This window comes from Pholcus phalangioides, unplaced genomic scaffold, assembly GCF_987345545.1.
Source record: "Pholcus phalangioides strain wild (caught in Gottingen) unplaced genomic scaffold, Ppha-v1.0 ptg000028l_1, whole genome shotgun sequence".
Taxonomy (NCBI): Eukaryota; Metazoa; Arthropoda; class Arachnida; order Araneae; family Pholcidae; genus Pholcus; species Pholcus phalangioides.
Genome location: NW_028301618.1, coordinates 7,948,726 through 7,970,283, shown reverse-complemented (window position 1 = coordinate 7,970,283; position 21,558 = coordinate 7,948,726). Strand labels below are relative to the sequence as shown.

The 21,558-nt window shown below is 42.4% G+C and overlaps 1 protein-coding gene across 1 annotated transcript in view; it reads left to right on the top strand.

The window, feature by feature from the left end:
- The window catches only part of CycC (cyclin C), a 61,344-nt gene extending 41,240 nt beyond the window's left edge, over positions 1-20,104 (top strand). The window contains exon 11 of the mRNA XM_089252296.1: positions 18,163-20,104. Within this exon, the coding sequence (XP_089108422.1) occupies positions 18,163-18,244 (82 nt within the window). The 3' untranslated portion in view covers positions 18,245-20,104. The remainder of the gene's footprint in view (positions 1-18,162) is intronic.
- Positions 20,105-21,558: the final 1,454 nt, after the last annotated feature.

Genomic DNA, 21,558 nt, shown 5'->3' with positions numbered 1-21,558 from the left:
ATTCGCCTGAAGTGTCCAGATATGGGAGGTCCTACTGTATACGGAATCCTATTTAAGTCAGTTATACCTCCCTCTCCCCCCAAAATACCATTTGCCTCCCTCTCAAAGAAAGTTCTGGATAGTATAAATTGTATTCCTAACGTGCACACTATAGATGGGGCTTGTTTCATTTTGATATGACTCACGGTTCATGAGATATAAGACCAGGGGCGTCGGAAGTGTTTCGAACCTGTGGGTGCTCGTCTTGAGTTCCATGCAGGAAATTTCGATTTCCGAATCAATTCTGTGGGTGCTCGGACCTGTTTTACAAACTTCCGTGGGCGCTCGAGCACCCCCGGCTCCGACGCCATTGTATAAGACTGACTTTCTTTCAAAGAGCACAACTTCGGTCTACCGCCACGGCTAATTTACTACTGATTGGGTTATGTCGGAAGTGTATGTGTACCTAACAGTCTGAGTGAGAATATATAGTATGAATTCGTAGTGGGGTGCCATCTAGGTTACAAATTCTCAATGGCGGGACTTTTTAACGGGGAGATCGGCTCGTATTCGCTCCTCGAAGTCGAGAGCCACAGAAAACCAACTTCAGCCGACCACCACTGTGGCGACGGTGGGGTTTGAACTCGGGTCCTCGCGATGCGGGTCTGTCACTTTGACCACTCGATCACCACAGCGGTTCGAGGCATGGATTGATGATTCACAAAGTTGACTGATGCCGCTTTTGAAATGCAGAGCAGATGATGATGTAATCTGTTGATGTTTTCAATTTCGTCGATCCGTTGTCATCGTCATCAGTTTCTGTCTGTCGCATATTGTATGAGGTATACGTGAACGTTTAAAGCGTACATGCCCAACCCGTGGTCACCTGATGTGTCCCAGACCCATAGGCGGAGATAGACTTGGAAGTCTGTGGGGCGGATCACGATGATGTCAGTTCATGTATACACATATACATTAGATCAGTCGATTCCGCCTTTGACGCTGGGGGAGAGTGAGAACAATGCCCTCTTCTGCCCCCCCCCTCCTCCCCGTATCTCCGCCCATGCCCAGATCTAATTTTGTAAAAATGAACTGAATCATTTTTCATACAACTATTTTTTGGTGTCATCCTAATCGGCGCCCTTTCACCAAGGATGCCAACGGCCCTGCGGTTGTAATGGTATCAAATTGCGAGGTAGGTAGGCTCCCATGATCCTGATTTTCCGTTTTCAAATTTTCGATGTTTTTATAGGAATTCGAAAATCATGAAGCATTTTATTAGTTTGCGACCCGCGACTAATTGTCTAATCACTCTAGTGGCCCATAAAAATTACCAATACCAAATTCATTAAGTGGTCCGTGTGTGCGGACCACTTAATTACAGGACCACTACTTAATTGCGGACCACTCTTACAGTTTCAGACAGTGGCGTCGGAGCCGGGGGTGCTGTGGGTGCTCCAGCACCCACGGAAGTTTGTAAAACAGGTCCGAGCACCCACAGAATTGATTCAGAAATCGAAATTTCCTGCATAGAACTCAAGACGAGCACCCACAGGTTCGAAATACTTCCGACGCCCCTGGTTTCAGAGCATTTGAATGACACGTGGCGCATTTTCGGCATAGGCGGAGATAGATTTGGAAGGCTTGGGAGTGGAAACACGTTGATGATATTAATTTCTATACAGAGGGTGGTCATAAAATAACTTCGCCGACACTCGAACCCCTAGCGGCTGCGAAAATCGACGAATGCCAATGAATTTCGAGATACAGGTGTTTTCCCAGTTATGCGCTCGAGAATGAGTAGAGAAACTAAAACCCAGATGTCGCGGTTACGGCAACAAAATTTCGAAAAACTCGAATCGTAACACTTTTATGCGTTGCAAAGTGATCGGCGCAGTAAAAAAACCACGAATAGCGTTAGAACGGTGCCTGTATTATCACCATGAACGCCGACGCGAGACGCTTAGAAACATTACTACCGCAGGGAGTTCCCACTCCGAGGAGTTAGGGTACCAGCCTATTGGTGAGGTCTTTCTTTCTCTGCGTCCTACGCAGGTGATTATGGTGATACAGGTACCGTTCTAACGCCATTCGTGGTTTTTTACGGCACAGATCACTTTACAATGCATGGAAGTGAGTGTTGCCATTCAAATTTTTCGAAACGCCGTGACCACAACTGCGTTATCTCGGTTTTTGTTTCTACTTTTCATTCCCGAGCGTATATTGGGAAACACCTATATCTCGAAATTCATTCGCACTCGTCGATTTTTGCGGCCGCTAGGGTCTCGTGTATCGGTGAAGTTATTTTATGTCCACCCTGTATATAAACATACAGTAGATCAGCCAGCTCCGTCATGAGGCTTTTCGCATAGACATCGTAAGGTTTTCGAGGTTTTCGATGTCTATGCTCGATCTTTGAGGGACAGGCACAGCAAGGCCGCAGCGAGGGGGGGACTTGGTCTTTCTTTCAAACCGAGCACAACTCAGGTCTATCACCATCTATGGGCGATTTACTACCTAGTGAGTTGTACCGGAAGTGTAACTGGGTATGTAGTGTTGTGTTTTGACTTTTCAGTGCTGCTGTCATCTATATTTCAGACGTGAAGTGAGTGATGTGTTGTGATTGAATTACATTTGTAGGTCTGTTGCTCTCTGTGGCGAGACTTTTTGAAGGGGAGATCGGCTCGCATTCGCGCCTTCAAGTTGGGAACCACAGAAAGCCAACTTCATCCGACCACCACTGTGGCGACGATGGGGTTCGAACTCGGGACCTCGCGAGGCGAGTCCGTCATTATAACCACTCGACCACCACAGCTGCGGACTTGGGGATCTGCCCCCCTCCCCCCCCCCCCGAAATGTGAGAAAATGACCGAAAAAAAGGGGTGAAATGGCTAAATCTGTTGTTCTATCACTTTGGTTCTCCCCCCCCCCCTCCCCTGAACGAAATTTTTGGCTACGGGCCTGAGGCACGGGGTATCCCCCCCCCCATAGAAATCAATGTTAAAATTGCCAATTTTACTTCAGAAATGCGGGAATTTAATGGGGTTTTCCGCCATATCAGTAATTTTGAAAATTGAATTCTTGATTTTTGAAATATTGAGGGGCTCGGTAGCCCTTAGTGGGGTTCTCTATGCAAATCTACAATTTTAGATCGACCGTATTCAAATTTTGCATATATACCAAACGGTGCTCCCTTAGGGGAACCCCCGTATGGCGAATCACATTCGCCGGGTCGGGGTAAGTAACTCATATATACCAAACGGGACCAGACTTGAACGATAGGCTACTTTAAAAGTTAACATCTGCCCGAAATGGGCGAAAAACTGTCGGGCAACAATGGTTTCTGAGCCCCCAACAATCACTTTCGGAACGTTCACTTTGGTTACCGTGGTTCCCTAGAAATGCGTTTCAGACGTGTATATGCCTTTGCAATGGTTTGTCACTTCTTTCAATCCTCCCAGTAATTGAAGAAAACCCGGGCAGCGCCGGGTATTACAGCTAGTTAAATATAAAATAATTTGTCGGACCCTACTTTTTAGCTCTTTTTAGTTATTCCTTCTCAAGTATGCAAATGAAAGTTAACCTGTCCAATGTTTCTGACGTAATATCACGTCGGAAGTTTTATAGAAGAAATACAGACACCGTTGTGCGTGCGTGTGTCGCTTATTTGAGATAAGAATGCAACCTTGAGAATTTTCTGTGAGAGTAGATATAAAAACGAATCTTCTTCAAACACTAAATCTTTCTCAAGCTTGTATTTACGTGAGGGAGGGGGGGGGGTTCCTGTTTTCACTGAACTCCGTCCTCCCGGTTTCCACTCCCATCCCCATGGCCTCCGCATGGTTGGGGCTGACGGGGCCCGGGATAATTCTCATCTTTTTTTACGCTATAAATTAACTATAGAAGGGCCCGTGGAAATTTTGACCGGGGGGAGGGGTCGCAAAATAACCCAGCCTAGGAGCAGGGCCGTCTTACATGGGCCCCCGGGCCAAGTGGTTTTTCTGAGGCCCTACCAGGTAAATTATAGAAAATTTCAACCAAATATCATTTTTGTGAGGCCCCTCTTCTCTTGAGGCCCCCAGGCCGTGCCCGGGTAGGCCCATGCGTTAAGACGGCACTTCCTACGAGCCCTGTCCATCTAAATGGAAAAAAACCGATTGCATTTCTAACATTTCTTTGTGATTTGTATTTTGTTCTTTCAATCCTTCATGAGTTGGCGAGGAAGTCGCCATATTGGTGACCTTGGATACGGTTTGTATGTCCCTCAGAGCAAAATATCACGTGACCCAAAAACAGGGGTGGGAACTCTGCGCCAATTGCGCCGCACTGCGCCAAAACTAATATCTTGCGCCATCCTGCTCCAATAGCGTATTTTCGCATTTTTCTGCGCCAAATAGCGAATTTCGCTTCAGTATGCCCGGATTTTCGGAAAGGACGCCAAAAGTTTTTTGTTCCTGCTAGCCACGAAACATTTCTTTACGAAAAGAGCGTGTTTTATTCCGCTATACTTAAACTATCGGCCCCTGATCGGGCTTTCCATTGCGAAATCCCGATATTGTCCGTGATCGTGGAACTGAAGATGGTTTGCAATGGCCTTTCAGCTTTAAAGTGCAAATTCGAGTGTTTCCGTTTAAAAAAAAAGTCGTCACTGGAAGCAGCAGAAATTACTGTAGTCGATTGTCATTGTGTTAAATCCCGATGTTTCGTGAAAAAAATTGTCATTCCGGGAGTAAAAAGCGCATGTCCGCCGAATTACGAATGTTAGTTTAGAAACTTTGCCGAATAACGAGGGTTAAATCGCCAATCTCGCCAAATAACGAGGGTTAAATCGCCAATCTCGCCAAATAACGAGTGTCAGATCGCCAATCTCGCCAAATAACGAGTGTCAGATCGCCAATCTCGTCAGATAATGAGTGCTGAATCGCCAAACATCGAGTTGATACTTCCGAAATTTTCTCCCATTTTGCAACAATTTCTTTCCAAGTACAAAAAAATTAAAAACTTACAAAAATTTTTTTAGCTCATTTGAAGTGCTGCTGTTCAAGGCAGCAAATAGTGCCCTCAGTAAGCAAAAATCATCCTAAATAGACGGGTGCAAAAAATTTTATGACAGCCGCTCTTTCAAACAAGGTGTCAAAAGCCTAAAACAAGCCGATGAAGAGATGTTTCATAGCAAAAGACAGTGCAGTTTTATTTTGAAAAGGGTTGAGGGTTAACGAAAATATTCTTGTTAATTTCACTGCTCCAATTTATAAATATCTGCTCCGAATCCCACATTTTGCTGCTCCAAAATTGCTCCAAATCCAGAATTTGCTGCTCCAAAATTGCTCCAAATCCAGAATTTGCTGCTCCAAAACTGCTCCGAATCCTGAATTTTGCTGCTCCGAAATGGACTTAGTCACTTCCCACCCCTGCAAAAATCTTCATTGACGCTGTCCCTCCCCCCCGTGCATATCCGCCCATGATTACCAAGTCACTTCGGCAGTGCATTTCCAGACCACCCAAGTAGCCCGCGACACGTTTTGAAATCAACGAGGTGGCCCCGCACTCGCTAAAATGTTGAGGACTTTTGGCTGAAAGCATGATCAGGTTATGTTACGGTATTGGACGAGTGGTAAAAAATTTGATCCAGACTCATTGGTCCAACAATTGGAAGCCGCTGTGGTTGTCGAATGGTCAGAGTGACGGACTCGCATCGCGAGGACCCGGGTTCAAACCCCATTTTCACCACAGTGGAGGTCGGCTGAAGTCGGTTTAACTTTTGGTTTCCCAATTTCTCCCCGTTAAAAAGTTTCGCCACAGAAAGCAACAGGCCTACAAACGACATAAATATCCAAACATCGCACTTGACTCAGAATTTGTAATACAGATGGCACCACTATAAAAAGAATTCACTTCCGGCATAAATCAATCGATAGTAGTGCTCGGTTTGAAAGAAAGATGGGGGGTTGGACGACCGATCTCTGCTTTCCTCCTCGGGTGAAGGTGTTTTTCATCTTTCCTCTGGCTTGCAACAAACTGGGAGACGTTGATCACAATTTTTTGTCTGGACAGGTGTTAGTAAGACGCCTCTTCTGTGTGGTACATGTTAACCAATCAACAAGCCTCTAAAAAACAAATCGATCGCTCGCACCCCCTTTGGCTGGCAGGTGTTAATCCGTCGCTTCTCCTTGGGCGAGCCGATAATCAGTGCTGTTTTAACGCATGGGCTCACCCGGGGGACCTCAGAAAAATGAGAAGTAGTAGAATTTTTCGAGAATTTGCTTGTTAGGGCCTCAGAAAAATCACTTGGCCCGGGGGCCCATGATGGGGGAGACAGAGAGAGACGGCCCTGCCGATGATCAGTACCTCTCTCTCTCCTCTGGGAAATGTTAACCTTTTGTAGTCCAGAGATTTCTTCGGTACTTCGTTAGTACAATGCGGACTTTAAAACGCCTCCCCCCCCCCGAATGTTTGTCCCTTTGCGGTTTTTGCATAGCTTATGTGAGTCTCGCTAAGAGGCCAAATTCACAGGGGGTGGGGGAGGGGCGCCTTCCTGTAATCGTAAAGGGCCGTTGTAACAATGAAGTACCGATCAGTCGCCGCAAGCACTTCATCAACGCTTTAATTAAACACGGTGTAAAAATTACACATTCAAGGATTACAATTGATACCGATTTCAATGTAAAAAGTATGTCAAAGTTGCTGCAACGGGGGTGCTCATCGCTTGATGATGGGTATGGAACAGAGGGTTCCGAGATAGCTGTTGGTGGATGTGAACAACAACCCAAGAGCACTTTAGCTATTTGTCCCGTCCCAAACTACAGGGTCTTTCGAGAACCTACTCGTACCTACTATCTCCGAAATTCGCAGGGACTTCCGATGATGGGTCGTAGGAACTCACAGCCAGGAGTTCTTGAGCTATGGGTCACGACGACGCAAACTTGGTTCCCAGCGGCTTCGTGGACGAAAACATACAAATCCACTTACGGCCCTTTTTTCGAGGGCAAGCAAACAATCCCGCGGGTCGCAAAGCTGATCTTGTTATTGATTTTGGGGTCGGGTAACTTTTACTGAAAAAGGTAAAGAACCCCTGGTATGGACCCTCCGCTCGTGACTCGAGAAAGATTGAAGGTCCCTGCTCTATGTCATTCACATGCTTTTAAACTCTCTATGTCACTCATTAACCAGATCCCCTCTCTCTCTAGATAGATGCGAATTTAGGGCCTTGTCGCCGTTTATCCATTCTTCTCAATTCACTTGACCATGGCTCCCACAAGGGGTGGGCTGACAAGGCTCCAGCCCTGGGGCCCGGGACGATTTTCACCGTTTTTTTTTGCTTTTTCACGCTATAAAGTCATCATAAAGGGCCCGCAAAAGATCCCAGCCTAGGGGCCCTGCTCTAGGATGTGGGGGGCCGTGCACTTGACTACTCATTCCTCGAATCTGCCGCCCCTTCGAACTTGCTACCCTGGGGCTACAGGGCCAGTTAAGCTTTCCCCCCACCCCTGTAAATACGCCTCTGTGTACAAGTCAGTACCAGTCTTCCACGCTTCAGGGCGCTCTGGTATTGTTTGTTGGCGGGAGCGGGACAAATGCAGTGAAAGTGATCGCATGTCTTATTCTGCGAACTGGTTTTGGTGTGAGCATGTGGACCATATACCCCATGTGAGCACCACATACCGTGTGGTGTCGGAAGTGGAAGTTATGCGTATCTATACAAAAACGTTGAACCCACATACTTGTTACGCGTGTATCCGCCTTCAGATGGAACATCACCATTGGCGCCGGAACTTGGGGGGCGGAAGGGGGGGGGGCGACGGGTGAGTTCATTTGAAGTGCTCCCCCCCCCCCCAATGTTTTCTTCATGTCGGCGCCGCTGAACATTACCCCTATAACGAAAATCGCACCTCTTCGTCTCTGGGAGAACATTAATCGATCGTGATATCTTTGCATTGAATGCTATGGGAGTTCGTTTGCCTTCAGAGAGATGGCATTTCTAGAAAAGCTTTAGTTCATAGTTTTCCCAACCTTTTTTTGTCCCATCGCCCCCTTCTGCAGAAATGTTTTTCTGGCATCGCCTCCTAACCCATAGGGATCCTATACCCGTAGCTTCTACCGGCCCCCTGGAACATTCCATCACCCCCAGGGGGTGTTAACGCCCACGTTGGGAATCACTGCTCTAGTTATATATGTATATGTGAGTGCCATCGCGTCAGATGCCACCGTCTCCGCTGTTATTTAAAGGAGAAAAAAATTTTCACGTGTAGTCTGCTTTATGTTTCCTTTCGCGCAAACTAGATGGCAGCACCTCGAAATGCCATTCGAAGCCGAAAGATGGTGGGTGTAGGGTTAATAGATCCGAAACCTGTGAGAAAAGAGGACCCCTGCCTACGAACCCTTGGTAACGTCACTCTTTTTCCAATTTCCGCAACAGATGGCGCCACAGTACTAACCAAAATTGGACACCGCAGACAGAAAAAAACAACAAATGCAGTAAAACCTGTCTTTTGCGGATACTGGTTGGAACGAAAAAATTCGTCTGCAAAAGAAGACCGGGGGGGGGGGGGGGAAGCGTACTTTTATTCTGCACTGGGAAATTATTATTTGGCCGTAAAAGAAAGCTGACCGGTAGGAGAAGTTCTACTTTACCGATCCATCTCCCATCGCTTATAATAGAAATTTGCTCGCATCGGTTTTATTGCACAGTGGCCTTTGCCTGAGGCATGGCGAGGATTTCTTCGGCCAACAACCTTGTCATTGTTACATTTTATTTAGGGTTACCAGACTCGGAAACTGAGGAGGAAAACGCTTGCGTGCGCACAATTGGTTGACACTTATCCAAATTTCCACAAAAGATGGCGCCACTATAGCAGCAAAAAAAAAAAAAAAAAAAACCAGCTACCACGATAATTCTTTCCAACTGAACAGCTAAAAGAAGCAGAACAAATGACGACCCGTCTCCCCTCGCTTATAATGAATTGTTAACACAGTCTGGTCAGTTTTATTACTTTGCCCGAAGGTGGTAGCTTTACTTGAGCCCGTCTCCCACGACGTCTGGAACCAGACGCAGGGTCAGATAATTATAAGGTAAAAGACAATAAAAGATCCCGTTACTTGGTCGGAAATTTCAAAGGAAGACGTTCGGTGGGGAGTGGTTCAGTATGAGGGACAATCTCTTGTCTATTCGCCCTCTAGCATTTTTTGACGCCTTCCTTCGCTATCCATTACGAAATGTCTGAACATTCCCTGTTGTTGGCTAGATTGTGTTCTCCCGTCTCGTCATTTATTCCTTAGTTCATTATGGCCTTTGTATTGGAAGCCATAAAAATGATTGCTTCCCGGAGGCTCGAAAGTGACGTCGTCGGAGAAATTTTCCTTCAATAATTTTAGAATTATCTTTCATTTATTCTGGAATTATCCTTCATTTATTTTGGAATTATCTTTCATTTATTTTGGAATTATCTTTCATTTATTCTGGAATTATCTTTCATTTATTTTGGAATTATCCTTCATTTATTCTGGAATTATCTTTCATTTATTCTGGAATTATCCTTCATTTATTTTGGAATTATCTTTCATTTATTCTGGAATTATCCTTCATTTATTTTGGAATTATCTTTCATTTATTCTGGAATTATCCTTCATTTATTTTGGAATTATCTTTCATTTATTCTGGAATTATCCTTCATTTATTTTGGAACTAAATGATCTCTCATTAATTCTAGAATTTTTCTTTCGATAATTTTGGAATTGTCACTTTCGTCAATGCTGAAATTATCACTTTCATTAATTTTGGAATCATCACTTTCATTAGTTTTGGAAATATCACTTTCATTAATTTTGGAATCATCACTTTCATTAGTTTTGGAAATATCACTTTCATTAATTTTGGAATCATCACTTTCATTAATTTTGGAACCATCACTTTCATTAATTTTGGAATCATCACTTTCATTAATTTTGGAATCATCACTTTCATTAATTTTGGAATCATCACTTTCATTAATTTTGGAACCATCACTTTCATTAATTTTGAAATTTCATTAGTTTTTCAATTATTACTTTTTCATTAGTTTTTCAATTATTACTTTTTCATTGGTTTTTCAATTATTACTTTTTCATTGGTTTTTCAATTATTACTTTTTCATTGGTTTTTGAATTATTACTTTTTCATTAATTTTGGAATTATCTTTCATTAATGCTGAAATTATTGCGTCGCTTGGCCTCCTAGACATATTACGATTTAAGTATACACTGGAGCCAACGAGAATGAGAATAATTTATATTCACATTTATTTACATAGACGCCTAAACCAGATCGTTCGACATGCTCTCTTGTCCAACAACTTGTATTCCTTCAGCTCCATGGCATTTTCACCTGATTCGATTATTATATACATCACTTCATTTAACCTCGGACACAGTTATCTCTTTCATTAATTTTGGAATTGTCTCATCGGTGCTGAAATTATTTCTCTTTCACTTATTGTTTTAAACTCCTATTTATGCCATAAGAAAATAACGGAGGATCGCGTTCGTTTTCACCGAGTCACGTGATCTTCAGGCGAATGATGTTGCGGACGACGTTCTCAGCACTGCCAAGGCGAAGACCGCTGACGTCATACTCCCTCTGGTAATATATAAGCTCGATGCTCAGGTGGTTTTTTTCCAGAGTTGTTTTTCGGACTGTCTTTTTCATGTTATCCTGGGCCGTGGTTAGAATAGCATCTGTCCTGCTTCGAGACAACTTGGGTTCTTGTACCCTGGTAATTTCGACGACGATTGTTGTCAAAGCGTGTAAAAATGGGTGGGAAAAACACGCACACGCTAATGAAGAGAGGAAAAAAAAATTCCCGAAACTGAAAAGGAGGACAAAAGGGTGAGTTTTCCGAAACGTAAGGAGGACGCTTGAAATGACATCAAAGAGGAGCACGTCTGGTAACCCTAGTTACGTGAAGCAAAAATACTTTTCTTTATGACTCCTTTGTTGGGGGGGGTTTGTGGTCAATTGATACTCATTGGAAAATCTGCGTCTGCGACTAGCCAGCTATGCCGTGGGCGGCGTGACGTTGGACTGCGTTCAGAAATACTGTATATTCTCTGAATTCGCGAGGTTTTTCAGCTTACCGATTTTGAAGACAGATGGCAGCACGTATCGAGCTTTCCTGTGGTTCCCAACTTCAAGGCGCAACTGCGAGCTGATCTCCCCATTAAAAAGTCTCGCCACAGAGAGCAACAGTCCTACAACGGTTAATTATTCAATCATTACACTTCACTCATAGTTAGAAAAACTGGTGGCAGATGGCAGCACTACACATAACAAGCATTACACAGAAACAAAGTTTACGTCAGGTTTCACTACACGTACATTCCCGCATGTACCAATTCGTTAGAGGTTCGGCAGAGGAATATGGACGAGGTACATGTGTGGTTTAGAAGTAGTAGTAGCACGTATCGAACGCACAACGTGCACGGAAGTCACGTACATGAGCTAATAAGTTTCGCAAACGTAAGTTTAAAAGAGACGTCCTCCTTACGTTTTAGAAAATCCGCCATTTTTTGTCACCATTTTCAGGTTTCTGGATTTTTTTCTTTCTGGAGAACATTTTTCTCATTCTCTGAAACGTGTATCCCTTCATTGACACGAGTGTTTGTGTGTGTTGTTTCATCCAAACAAATCTTCGCACTTGTCCGGGTGGGTCCATGCGTTACGACGCCATTGTTTCTTCTAGGGTTAGAGGGAAAACGAACATCATGAAGGCCCCGGCTCAACTTTTTTCAGGATAATACGAATAAGACTCCGAAAAAACAGCTCTGAAAGAAAAAAACCGCAACATCCATTTTGAGAGCACCGCTGTTTGCTCCCCATCAGCTAAAGCCGTATACTGAAGTGGAGAGACAGGGCCGTGCCATCTTAATGCATGAGTCCCAGCCGCGAACGGTCCGGGAGCCTTAAGTGCAGAAAGTGGCCAATGAAAACGGTATCTTGTCAAAGTTTTAACAGTGAGTATAGGAGGGACGCCCCCCCCCCCTGAAAAATCACTGTGGCCAGGGCCTCTGATGCTGGAAATTTTGGCACCAACCCCCTTAAGACACCCTAGAGGGAGGGAAACGTTACCTCTTCCATTCAGAAATATAGAAAATGATGGACTATAAAGTTCTTAAGGATTTTTTTGTAGCAATAGTGGCGCCATCTATAGTAAAAATTAGGAAAAGTGACGCGACCAAGTGCGCTGGAGTCCTCTTTTCTCAGTTTCCGAATCCGGTAACCCTAAGCAAACGTGTACCACACAGCTCATGTTTTCCAAAGGAAAAATTGTTTTTGGGATGGTAAGCGCGTTTTACGGAAATTTCACCTGCCCTGACCATGGGAGTGAATGACTATATCAGGGACCAAGCGAGTGACCATATGAGAGACTAAGTAAGTGTAGTCACTCATAAGGTCACTAGCTTGATCATTCACTCAATCATAGTTAATAACATACTCACGCACATGGTCAGGGCAGGCTCAATTTTAGGGGCGAACGGTCCGGATCCCGATGGCAACTAAAGTTAAATAAAAGTCGTCGTAGCTCGAGCATGGGCGGAAATACGCTCCCCCCCCCCCCCCCAGCGTCAAAGGTAAAACCGACTGATATAATGCATTTGAGTATACAGGGTTATTCAGAAAAGATGGGAAGATAGTACACACCAATGCAAACAATTGTCATCAAAGAATGCATGGTCCGACATGAAACGGCCGCTCGGCAAACGCCCAAGTAGCACAAAGATATAGATCTATATCGCAAAATTTCAGTTTCCAATATAGATCTATATCGGGCCACGATATCGTTCTGGCTAAAAAAGACATAGTCAGGGATAAATAGATCTATATCGGAAAGTGCATTTTTCTGTAGGTGAGTGGGTTTGAACTCTTCCCATCTGTAACTCCGTACATTACCAACCCACCACTACCGCACTGGATACATGTTGTTATTATAAGATTAATTTACAAGTAATGGTTTTTTTACTTGTATTTTCAATCAAATTTATTAATTTTCATGTATGCATAGAAATTGCGAGACATATTTATCATTTTGAGGCAGATTATTGAAAAATTATATTATAATTAAGGAAATTATATATAATACAAAAAACACAAGAAACAAATTAATGTATTGTGTAGTATATTAACTATTTATTTAAAATTATTGATTTATGCTAATAAAACAAAAAAAAATGCAACACGAAGTTAAAACTCTCAAAGTATAGTAAAAAATGAAAAACAAATAATTTTAAGAAAAACACACACACATATATACAACAAAAACAAGAGCAAATTTTTCTAAATTAAAAAATATGTGCAATTATAAAGTGGGAATTAAAGTGTTACGGTGGATAAGTTCTCGCTCCTCCTAAAATACCAACATCTACGATGTAAAACATACACAGTAAGGATTCAATTATAACTGACGAAATGATTTTGATGTATCAACATAATTAATCCTATTAAAATCAAAATTTCATATGAAAAATTATTCATTCAAACGTTTTTAATTTCAATTCAAACAAAAAATTGTACGCTCGACTTCAAATTTTCTCCAAATTTTTATTTGAAGGCAATATTTTTATGTAAATGCACACGATATGTTGATATACAACTATCAGTATCTGATATATATCTTTGTCAGGTTCATGATATAGAGCTTTGTCTCCTTTGATAGATCTATGTCATGTTCAGGATATAGAGCTATGTCTCCTTTGATAGATCTATATCAGGTCTATATCAAAAATCTGATATAGAGCTATGTCTCCTTTGATAGATCTATATTGAGAATCTGATATATATCTTTGTCAGGTGCACGATATAGATCTGTTTTTCAAACTATATTAAAATAATTTATTGTCCCAAGTTGTTGTCCTTCAAAGTAGAGATTATTCACATGGAACCAAAAATACATATTCGACTGAAAAATTAAAGACTTGATCAATTAATACCATAAATAATTTGCACCATGTAGGGCAAGATCGTTCTATGTCATATAGTTATGACATCTGATATTCCTCTGACATTTCGATATAGTATAACAATATGGTCCAGATATTGTACTATATCGTTGTGCTACTGGGGCGTTAAAACGGCATTCCTGTTGAAATTTATCCATTTATACATATAACACCATGGGTGCAAATGTAACCTGGGGAAGAAGAAACCGTATGAAAATTTGCGTTACAGTGAATAAAAGACGCGGATACCAACCCTGTCAAGTTATTCCAGCGTGCAACCGTTCCAAGAGTTATTACAGTTATAACGTACGGGATAATGGCGCACTTTAGCTGAAAAAGCAGACAGACATTTCATTTGGGGCCGTTCAAGTATTACGTAAGCAAATTTTTAGCCATTTTTGACCCCCTCCCCTTGTCAGCAAAATTTCGTCATCAGCTCTGCCCCCCTGAATCCTCTCATATTTTCATAAAGGGTGGTTGCTGACGTAAGCATTATCCAAACCCTCCCCCCTTGTCATCAAATCGGAAATCCCATCGATGATGACATAATACTTGAACGGCCCCTTTAGGGAGCTGCAAACCGAAGTACCACAGAGGCAGCATGAGTTTACGGTGAGCGTTTTTCCAATCCGAAAACATTTGCGCGCTTGCATCGGCAGCTGTGCGAAACGGGATATTTTTTGCTTCCCGATTTGATGCAAGGACTGCCAGAACGAATGCACGCGGTTTCTTCTTCCCCAGGTTACATTTGCATGTCCCCCCCCCCCCCCCCGGTGTTCTTTATCTTCCGATAAATTCCTACAGAAATGCCGTTTCAACGTTTGCAGAGCAACCTTTAACGTGAAACGTAAACGCACGTTTCGATAGACTTAGGCGGAGATAGACTTGGAAGTCTGGGGGGCACGATGATGATGGCAATTCATATATACATTAGATCAGTCTACTACACCTTTGACGCTAGGGGTGGGGGCAATGCCTCCCCACGCCCTCCCGTATCTCCGCGCATGGTTATAGACCATGCATTGTTTGTATTGGTGTGTAATATCACCTCTTAATGTTTTTCCCATCTTTTCTGAATCACCCTATATATGAACTGACATCATCACGGGCCCCAGACTTTCAAGTCTGTCTCCGTCTATGGGCACGAGCTGCTAGGGCCATCTGAACGTATGCGGCTCACCCAGGCACCTTTTGATACATGAGGTTGCCTCTGATGATTTTAAATAGCAATTATTTATCATCAAATTGTGGGGGAAGGGGCAGGCTTACTCGAACAAGGACACCTAGTTGCGGCACGAGATGGCCTAACATCTTTGAATCGCAATTTTTTGGGCCACCCTCATGTGAAAGTGCCATCTCGGGTGAAAGAGAGCAGCACATTTTTGTTTCTGTAAGTAGGTGTTGCCATCTGCCTTTCGAAATCAGCAATGAGTGAATGCATTTTTCGAAATATCACGGCTGGGAAGGTCGAGGTAAACCAAGTTCTGCCGAACGGGGCGTCGGAAGCGTTTCGGCGCCCGTGGGTACCCGGGTTCAGTTTTTATGTAGATTTCTGAGGGTGTTTTGTAATTAGATACTCCGTCAGCCAGAACAAACGCTTTATGTAGCGCCGCTGAAGCGGTTTTTGAAATTTTCCTGATCCGCGTTATCACTGCCACATTGGAAATAAAAGCATGTTAAATACTCGAGATATTACTGTGTGACCAAAAGCGCCTGGGAGGGTGGTCCTTCCCCGGCTGATAAATCAGATCAGGTTTGACGAGATATTTCCGTATTGCCGCTATAAGGGTAAGTATTTAATGGTCCGGTGCGAAAATAGCTTTGCGACCCTCTAAAAACGGGGTTCCCCCAATCCTCGTGTCCACGAACCCCCTGATGCACGCCAGGTTTGCTTTGGCACCCGAGAATGAATATCAAACTACAATTTCATGGTCAGTGCTTTCAAAGACTTTTTCGCGTCGGTTTTTGATAGAGATAATGATATTCAATGTACGGGTGTTGCATGGGGTAATAAAATTCTCAACGATATTCAAGTGGAAGTCCTAAATCTTCTAAGAAATGTATGTGCAAGCAAAGCACTAGGACCAGATATCTATCCCAGGGTCCTCAGGGAATGTGCTAATGAATTGTTGGGACCAGTCGCACAGATTTACAGGAGTAGTGTTGCTGAGGGAATCGTCCCAAGGGATTGGAAACTTGCTAATGTTGTTCCGATGTTTGAAAAGGGTAGTAAAGAGGCTATGTCCAATTATCGCTTAGTGAGTTTGACGAGCTCCCTCTCGAAAATTTTGGAAATTATCAAAAGCAACTGGTGAAGTGGATAGACTAGAATAATGTATTGATCAAGTGACTAAGGCTTTGGGTAAGGGCAAAAATGTAGATGTTGTTTATCTTAATTTCCAGAAGGCATTCGATCGGGTCCAACATGGTAAACTCTTGAAGCGTTTACATGAGATTGGGGGCAACTTGTTGAATTGGATGGAATCGTGGTTAAGAGATAGGTCATAACGGGTTATGGCGGAGACAGGTGGACTCAAGGCAATGTGCTAGAGGAGTGACTTATTGTGTAAGTGCATTGGATCATCCCGTATTTTACGGGTCTGAAAAAATGTATCCTACTTATAAAAATATGAAAAATTAGAAAATGGAAAAATTTACCCCTCAATAGGATAGAATCATGGTTAAGACATAGGTTATGGTGAGCGAGGAATTCTATGGTTGGACAGGCATCACAAGTGAAGTTCCTCAAGGAAGTGTCCTTGGCCCCATACTTTTTTCATTTTTTATCAATAAACTCGGTCAGGGTATCGATGGGATTATTAGCTAATTCGCAGATGACGTGAAGCTAAAGGGGGTAGTCGGAAATCAAAGCGATAGGGAGTTGCTCCAGACCATTGTTTCCCAAAGTGGGCAATGAAATGGCTACATTGTTTTGCAGACAAACTTAAACAGGGTTGGAGTATGGGCAAATGAATGAAGCATGATGTTTAACGTTGACAAGTGCATGGTCGCCTATTTTGGTTCGAACAACCCACGTTTCTCTTATGAGTCGAATGGTGTCACTATCCCGGATGCAACTAGGGTCACAGATTTGGGAATTCTCTTTGGCAAGCGGCTTAGGCTTTATGAACATGTTCAGTGGTGATCAAAAAATATTTCTTCGCTTTCTTCTAAAGCCATTCTTCTGCTCTTCCAAGGCTTAGTTCGTCTTGGACTGGAGTATGCTGCAAGGTTTTGGAGATGATACCTACAGAGGGACATAGACTTGGTTGAAGGGGGTGCAGAGAAGAGCTACGTGTCCTTATTGGCACACGGTTCTTGAGTTATGAAAAGACTCATTTTTTGGATATGTTTACATAGGACAACGCAGGTGTTGGGGAGATATGATCAAAATACGCTGTCAATCTACTGCTTTTACAAGGGGACACCAACACCGATTGGTAAGGGGCAATTACAATGCCACAACAAGCAAAATGCCCAACGAGGTGGCTGGAAAAAAGGTTCTACGTTATGGTGTTGCAGGGAATTTTTCTCTAATAGTTAATAAATGGAATAGCTTACCCCAGGGTAGTAAATTCTAACACAATTGACACGTTTAAAAAAAGTACTAGAAACATGTTGGGGTAAATCGGGACGCTATCCATACATACTTACAATAAGACAACCATAAATACATTGTATGTTTTATTATATGTGCATATATATATATTGTTTCTAGTTTTTATAATAGCACTTTTAATTGGGAGTTGGTTGCTGTATTTTAGAAATATATGACAACCATATTTGTTATGGGCATATTTTTCTCAGCCACCTCCTTGGGAATTTCACCTGTTGTAGCCTTGTATTTGTGATAAAAAAGCTATTCGACAATGGTGCCCACTGCTCAGCTAAAAATTTACAAGTGTGCCCCTAGATACTTAAAGGTTGGGGTGTTGTTAGGGCTAGATAACTGATTATCTACCGAGGGCTGTAACTAGATAATCTTTCAGCAAGCGGCACATCTACAGACCACATAACTGACCTTCATCGTTGTTGTAGATCTCTTACTCTTGCCCATACACTCCCCCCTAAAGGTTTAACACCATTACTTTAGGAGAATGCTCCAGATGGTAAGTAAATGGGGGTCCCACAACTTTCAGGGGGTCCCTCAGTCTTTCTACCAGATTAGCTGGATCCAGCCCTAAAAAATTTATGCCTTTTCTATTGTCGTTACAGGCAGTCGACTCAAGGCCAGAGTGGAACTCAGCAGGAATCCAACAACCAAGGGTCCTGCCAGAATGCAGGAGTGCGTGCCTGAACACCATGTGAGATTCGACATCGTTTGGTACATCCTCTTCCCATCAATGTTTGTGCGCCTGTAAATATGTATATACACATACCAGACATACGTTATAACTCATGTTATGTACAGTATAGCATTACTTAAATGACATTTTGGCGATTGGGTGTTTTGGAATTTACATTGTTTTTGTAAATATGACGGGGAGGGGTGGGGGTGGTTTGAATCCAGCCAATCATACAGAGTCCTTCCTCTGATCTCAGGCAATGGAGGGATATGTCCTACCTGTGATAGAAAATGTGGATACAGTCAAGTCTTTCATCCAATTAAGCAAATGGACAGATCGAGTCCTTTCAAGGAATGAAGAAATCAAAACGAGGGGGGGGGGGCGTAAGTCTTTCCTTTGAGTAAAACAATGAAAATAGGATAGAGCTCTTCCTCCGAAAGAACCAATGGAAGGATCAAGTCCTTTTATCGATTGATCCTATTTGGATAAGGTTTTTTTGTAGGACCCGATCAAGTCCTTTCATCGATTGAGCCCAGATAAGAAAAGATTTTTTTGTTAGAATGCGATCAAGCTTTTTTACTGTGGAGCCCACTGGAACAAGAAAGTTTTTCGGGAGAATGCGATCAAGTGCTTTCTCTAAATAAACCAATGAGAATACAACCTAGTCCTATTTTCCTGAGAGCCTGTTAGGGAGGGGATCTTTGAATGAACCAATGAAGATAAGACCAACTTTCTTTTCCGAGTGAACCTATGAAAGAATAATGTCAAGTTCTTCCTCATTATGAGAAACTATTTTCCGAGCGAGATACTATAAAGTCCTTTTTTTCCGAGTGAGCCAATGGGAGGATGCAATGAGTGAATGAGGATATGCAGGGCCGCAACTAGATGCTTGGTCACGCGTACATTTTGACGCCCCCTTGTAATGTGGAAGGAGAGGTTTCAGAATGAAATTTGCACTCCCTCGGGTATAGCGCCCGGGGCATGAAACCCGCCTGCTCCCTCCCCCCCTAGTTGCGGCCCTGGGGATATGAGCAACTATTTTTCGAGTGAGCCAATCATTCTTTCTCTGAAAGAACTCAGAATCATCTCTAGTTCCAAGCGAGATGATGCGATCATGTCCTCCCTCTGAGTGAGCAAACAAGTGGATACGAGATCAGGTCCTTTCTTTGAATGAACGATTAGACAAACCAGCATTTAACCGTTATGTCTTTATGTGCGCTTACAAACTGACTGTTGGGCGTCTGTGAAAAGTGGAAAGTTTAGGCTGCATTTGGTGTATAATGAGAGGATATAATCAACTCTTTTTCCAGAGTGAACCCATTGGGATACAAAAAAAAATGTCCTTTTGAATGAGCCAATGAGGATAAAATCCATATCCTTCCTATGAGCAAACCAATGGCAGACTACAACTAGCTCCGAATGAACAAATAAGAACATGATCAAGTCCCCTTGATCATATTTTGAGTGAACGATTGGGGGGATACTTTCTTTTAAGTGAACTGATGAGGATACGATCAAGTACTTCATTGAACTAGCCAATGTGAAAATGATCGATCAAGTGTTGGCTTTGGAGGGGGAAGAGGATTTTTTGGAGCCACATATCAATTCACAGTAGGAAAACAAAGGGTTTGGAGCACCATTTATGTATGAATAGCATCTTCGTCCCCCCTGCCAAGAGCATATTGCTATAGGACAGCTTTTGGGTGCGTCTTGGGAATAGTTGTTACCGGTGAAATTCTTTTCTTTTTCCATTATTATCATTATTTTGTAAATGAGCGAATCTGTTGAATTCAAAGACTGCAATAACTATCATGTTCATCATGTATGTGTATATATGCCATGCATTTATTTATGAATAAATTGTTAATTATAAAAATTTGTTTGATATTGTCTTGAAGATTATTTGTTTAAAGCATTACCAAGGCTGGATTACATGCATGGGTGGAGATACCGGGGTTGGGGGGGGGGGCAGTGTCAAAGGTGAAGTCGACTGATCTAATGTAATATATGTATATGAATTGACATCATCCCCCTCCCAGCAATAATGGCCATGGCTCCAGACTTCCAAGTCTATCTCCGCCTATGATTACATGTTGCAACAATTTCATGATTCCCATGACAGAGTGCATGTATTCGAACGAGTGTTCGTAAATTCTTCAAGCTCAGGTCATCTAGATCAATGTTTTCGAACATTGGGCTATGTAGCTCTCTCTCTCTCTCTCAAGATACTTGAGATTCTAAGGGGGACCATGAGTGAAAAATCAAGTAAAATGATAGCAAAAGTAAGAAAATTAATTTAGTAAGTTAAAAGGAGGCTGGTCTTGGACGAGGAGCTAGGCGTACAGGAGAAAAACATTCAAAAAACAATGATCCAGATAAGCGTTAATTAAGTATTTCAAATAACAAAAAACTCTTGGATTTCTTTTAAATTCTGAATTTTAATCTTTTGCAGTCTATCTATTCACAAATTGGAGTATATCGAGGGGTTCAAGTGTACGATTACAAAGTGTGCATGTGTGTGTGCGTATAAAAAATATTTGTGTGGATGCACGTTGAGAAAAAAATATATATATGAAGTTTAATTTCATAAGCAATCCTTTTTTCCGATAATTTATTGGCGCAACAATAGTAAAAATCATACAGTCTTAAAATATGTTAATTATACATACAAATACAGAGCACATGTGTGCTTTTTTAATATCACAATGCGGCGAGCGAGCACAGTGAAATGCCTCTATAGTGATTATCCCCTATGTAACAATATTACTCTGATTCCAGTGCGATTTTCATAGTGTTAATATTTTCCATCTATAACAACGTGTGTTTCTCCTGTTCCTCGAGTACTGTTACATAGGAGTTTAACAGTTTATACAGTCAGACCAGCTTACAATGAGCCCACTTTTAGAGAGGTTCTGGATTCAATGAGCAAACTGGTGTATTTTGTTTGGTACAATACTGATTGCACAGCAATTCTATCACTTACAGAGAGCAGGTTTTTCACAGTATCTTGGACTTTAGAATTTTTTTCTCTCATCACCCCCCCCCCCCCAACGCAATCTAATCCATAAGATCCTATGTTATACCTGTAGCTTCCATCGCTCCCACCCAGGGAGCATTGAAATACATTGGGAATCACTGGTCTAGAAGGAAGTGTAAAGCTGCCAACTTTAGAAAATGAGAATTAGGGGGGAGGTTTCTGCACAGATCTAAATTCCATACAAAAATATATATAAAAAGTATTTTTAAAAAACATTAACGATTTTTCACTAGTAAAGATACAATCACTGGGGGTTTTTTTTTTCTTTGCAACAAATTACATTATGCT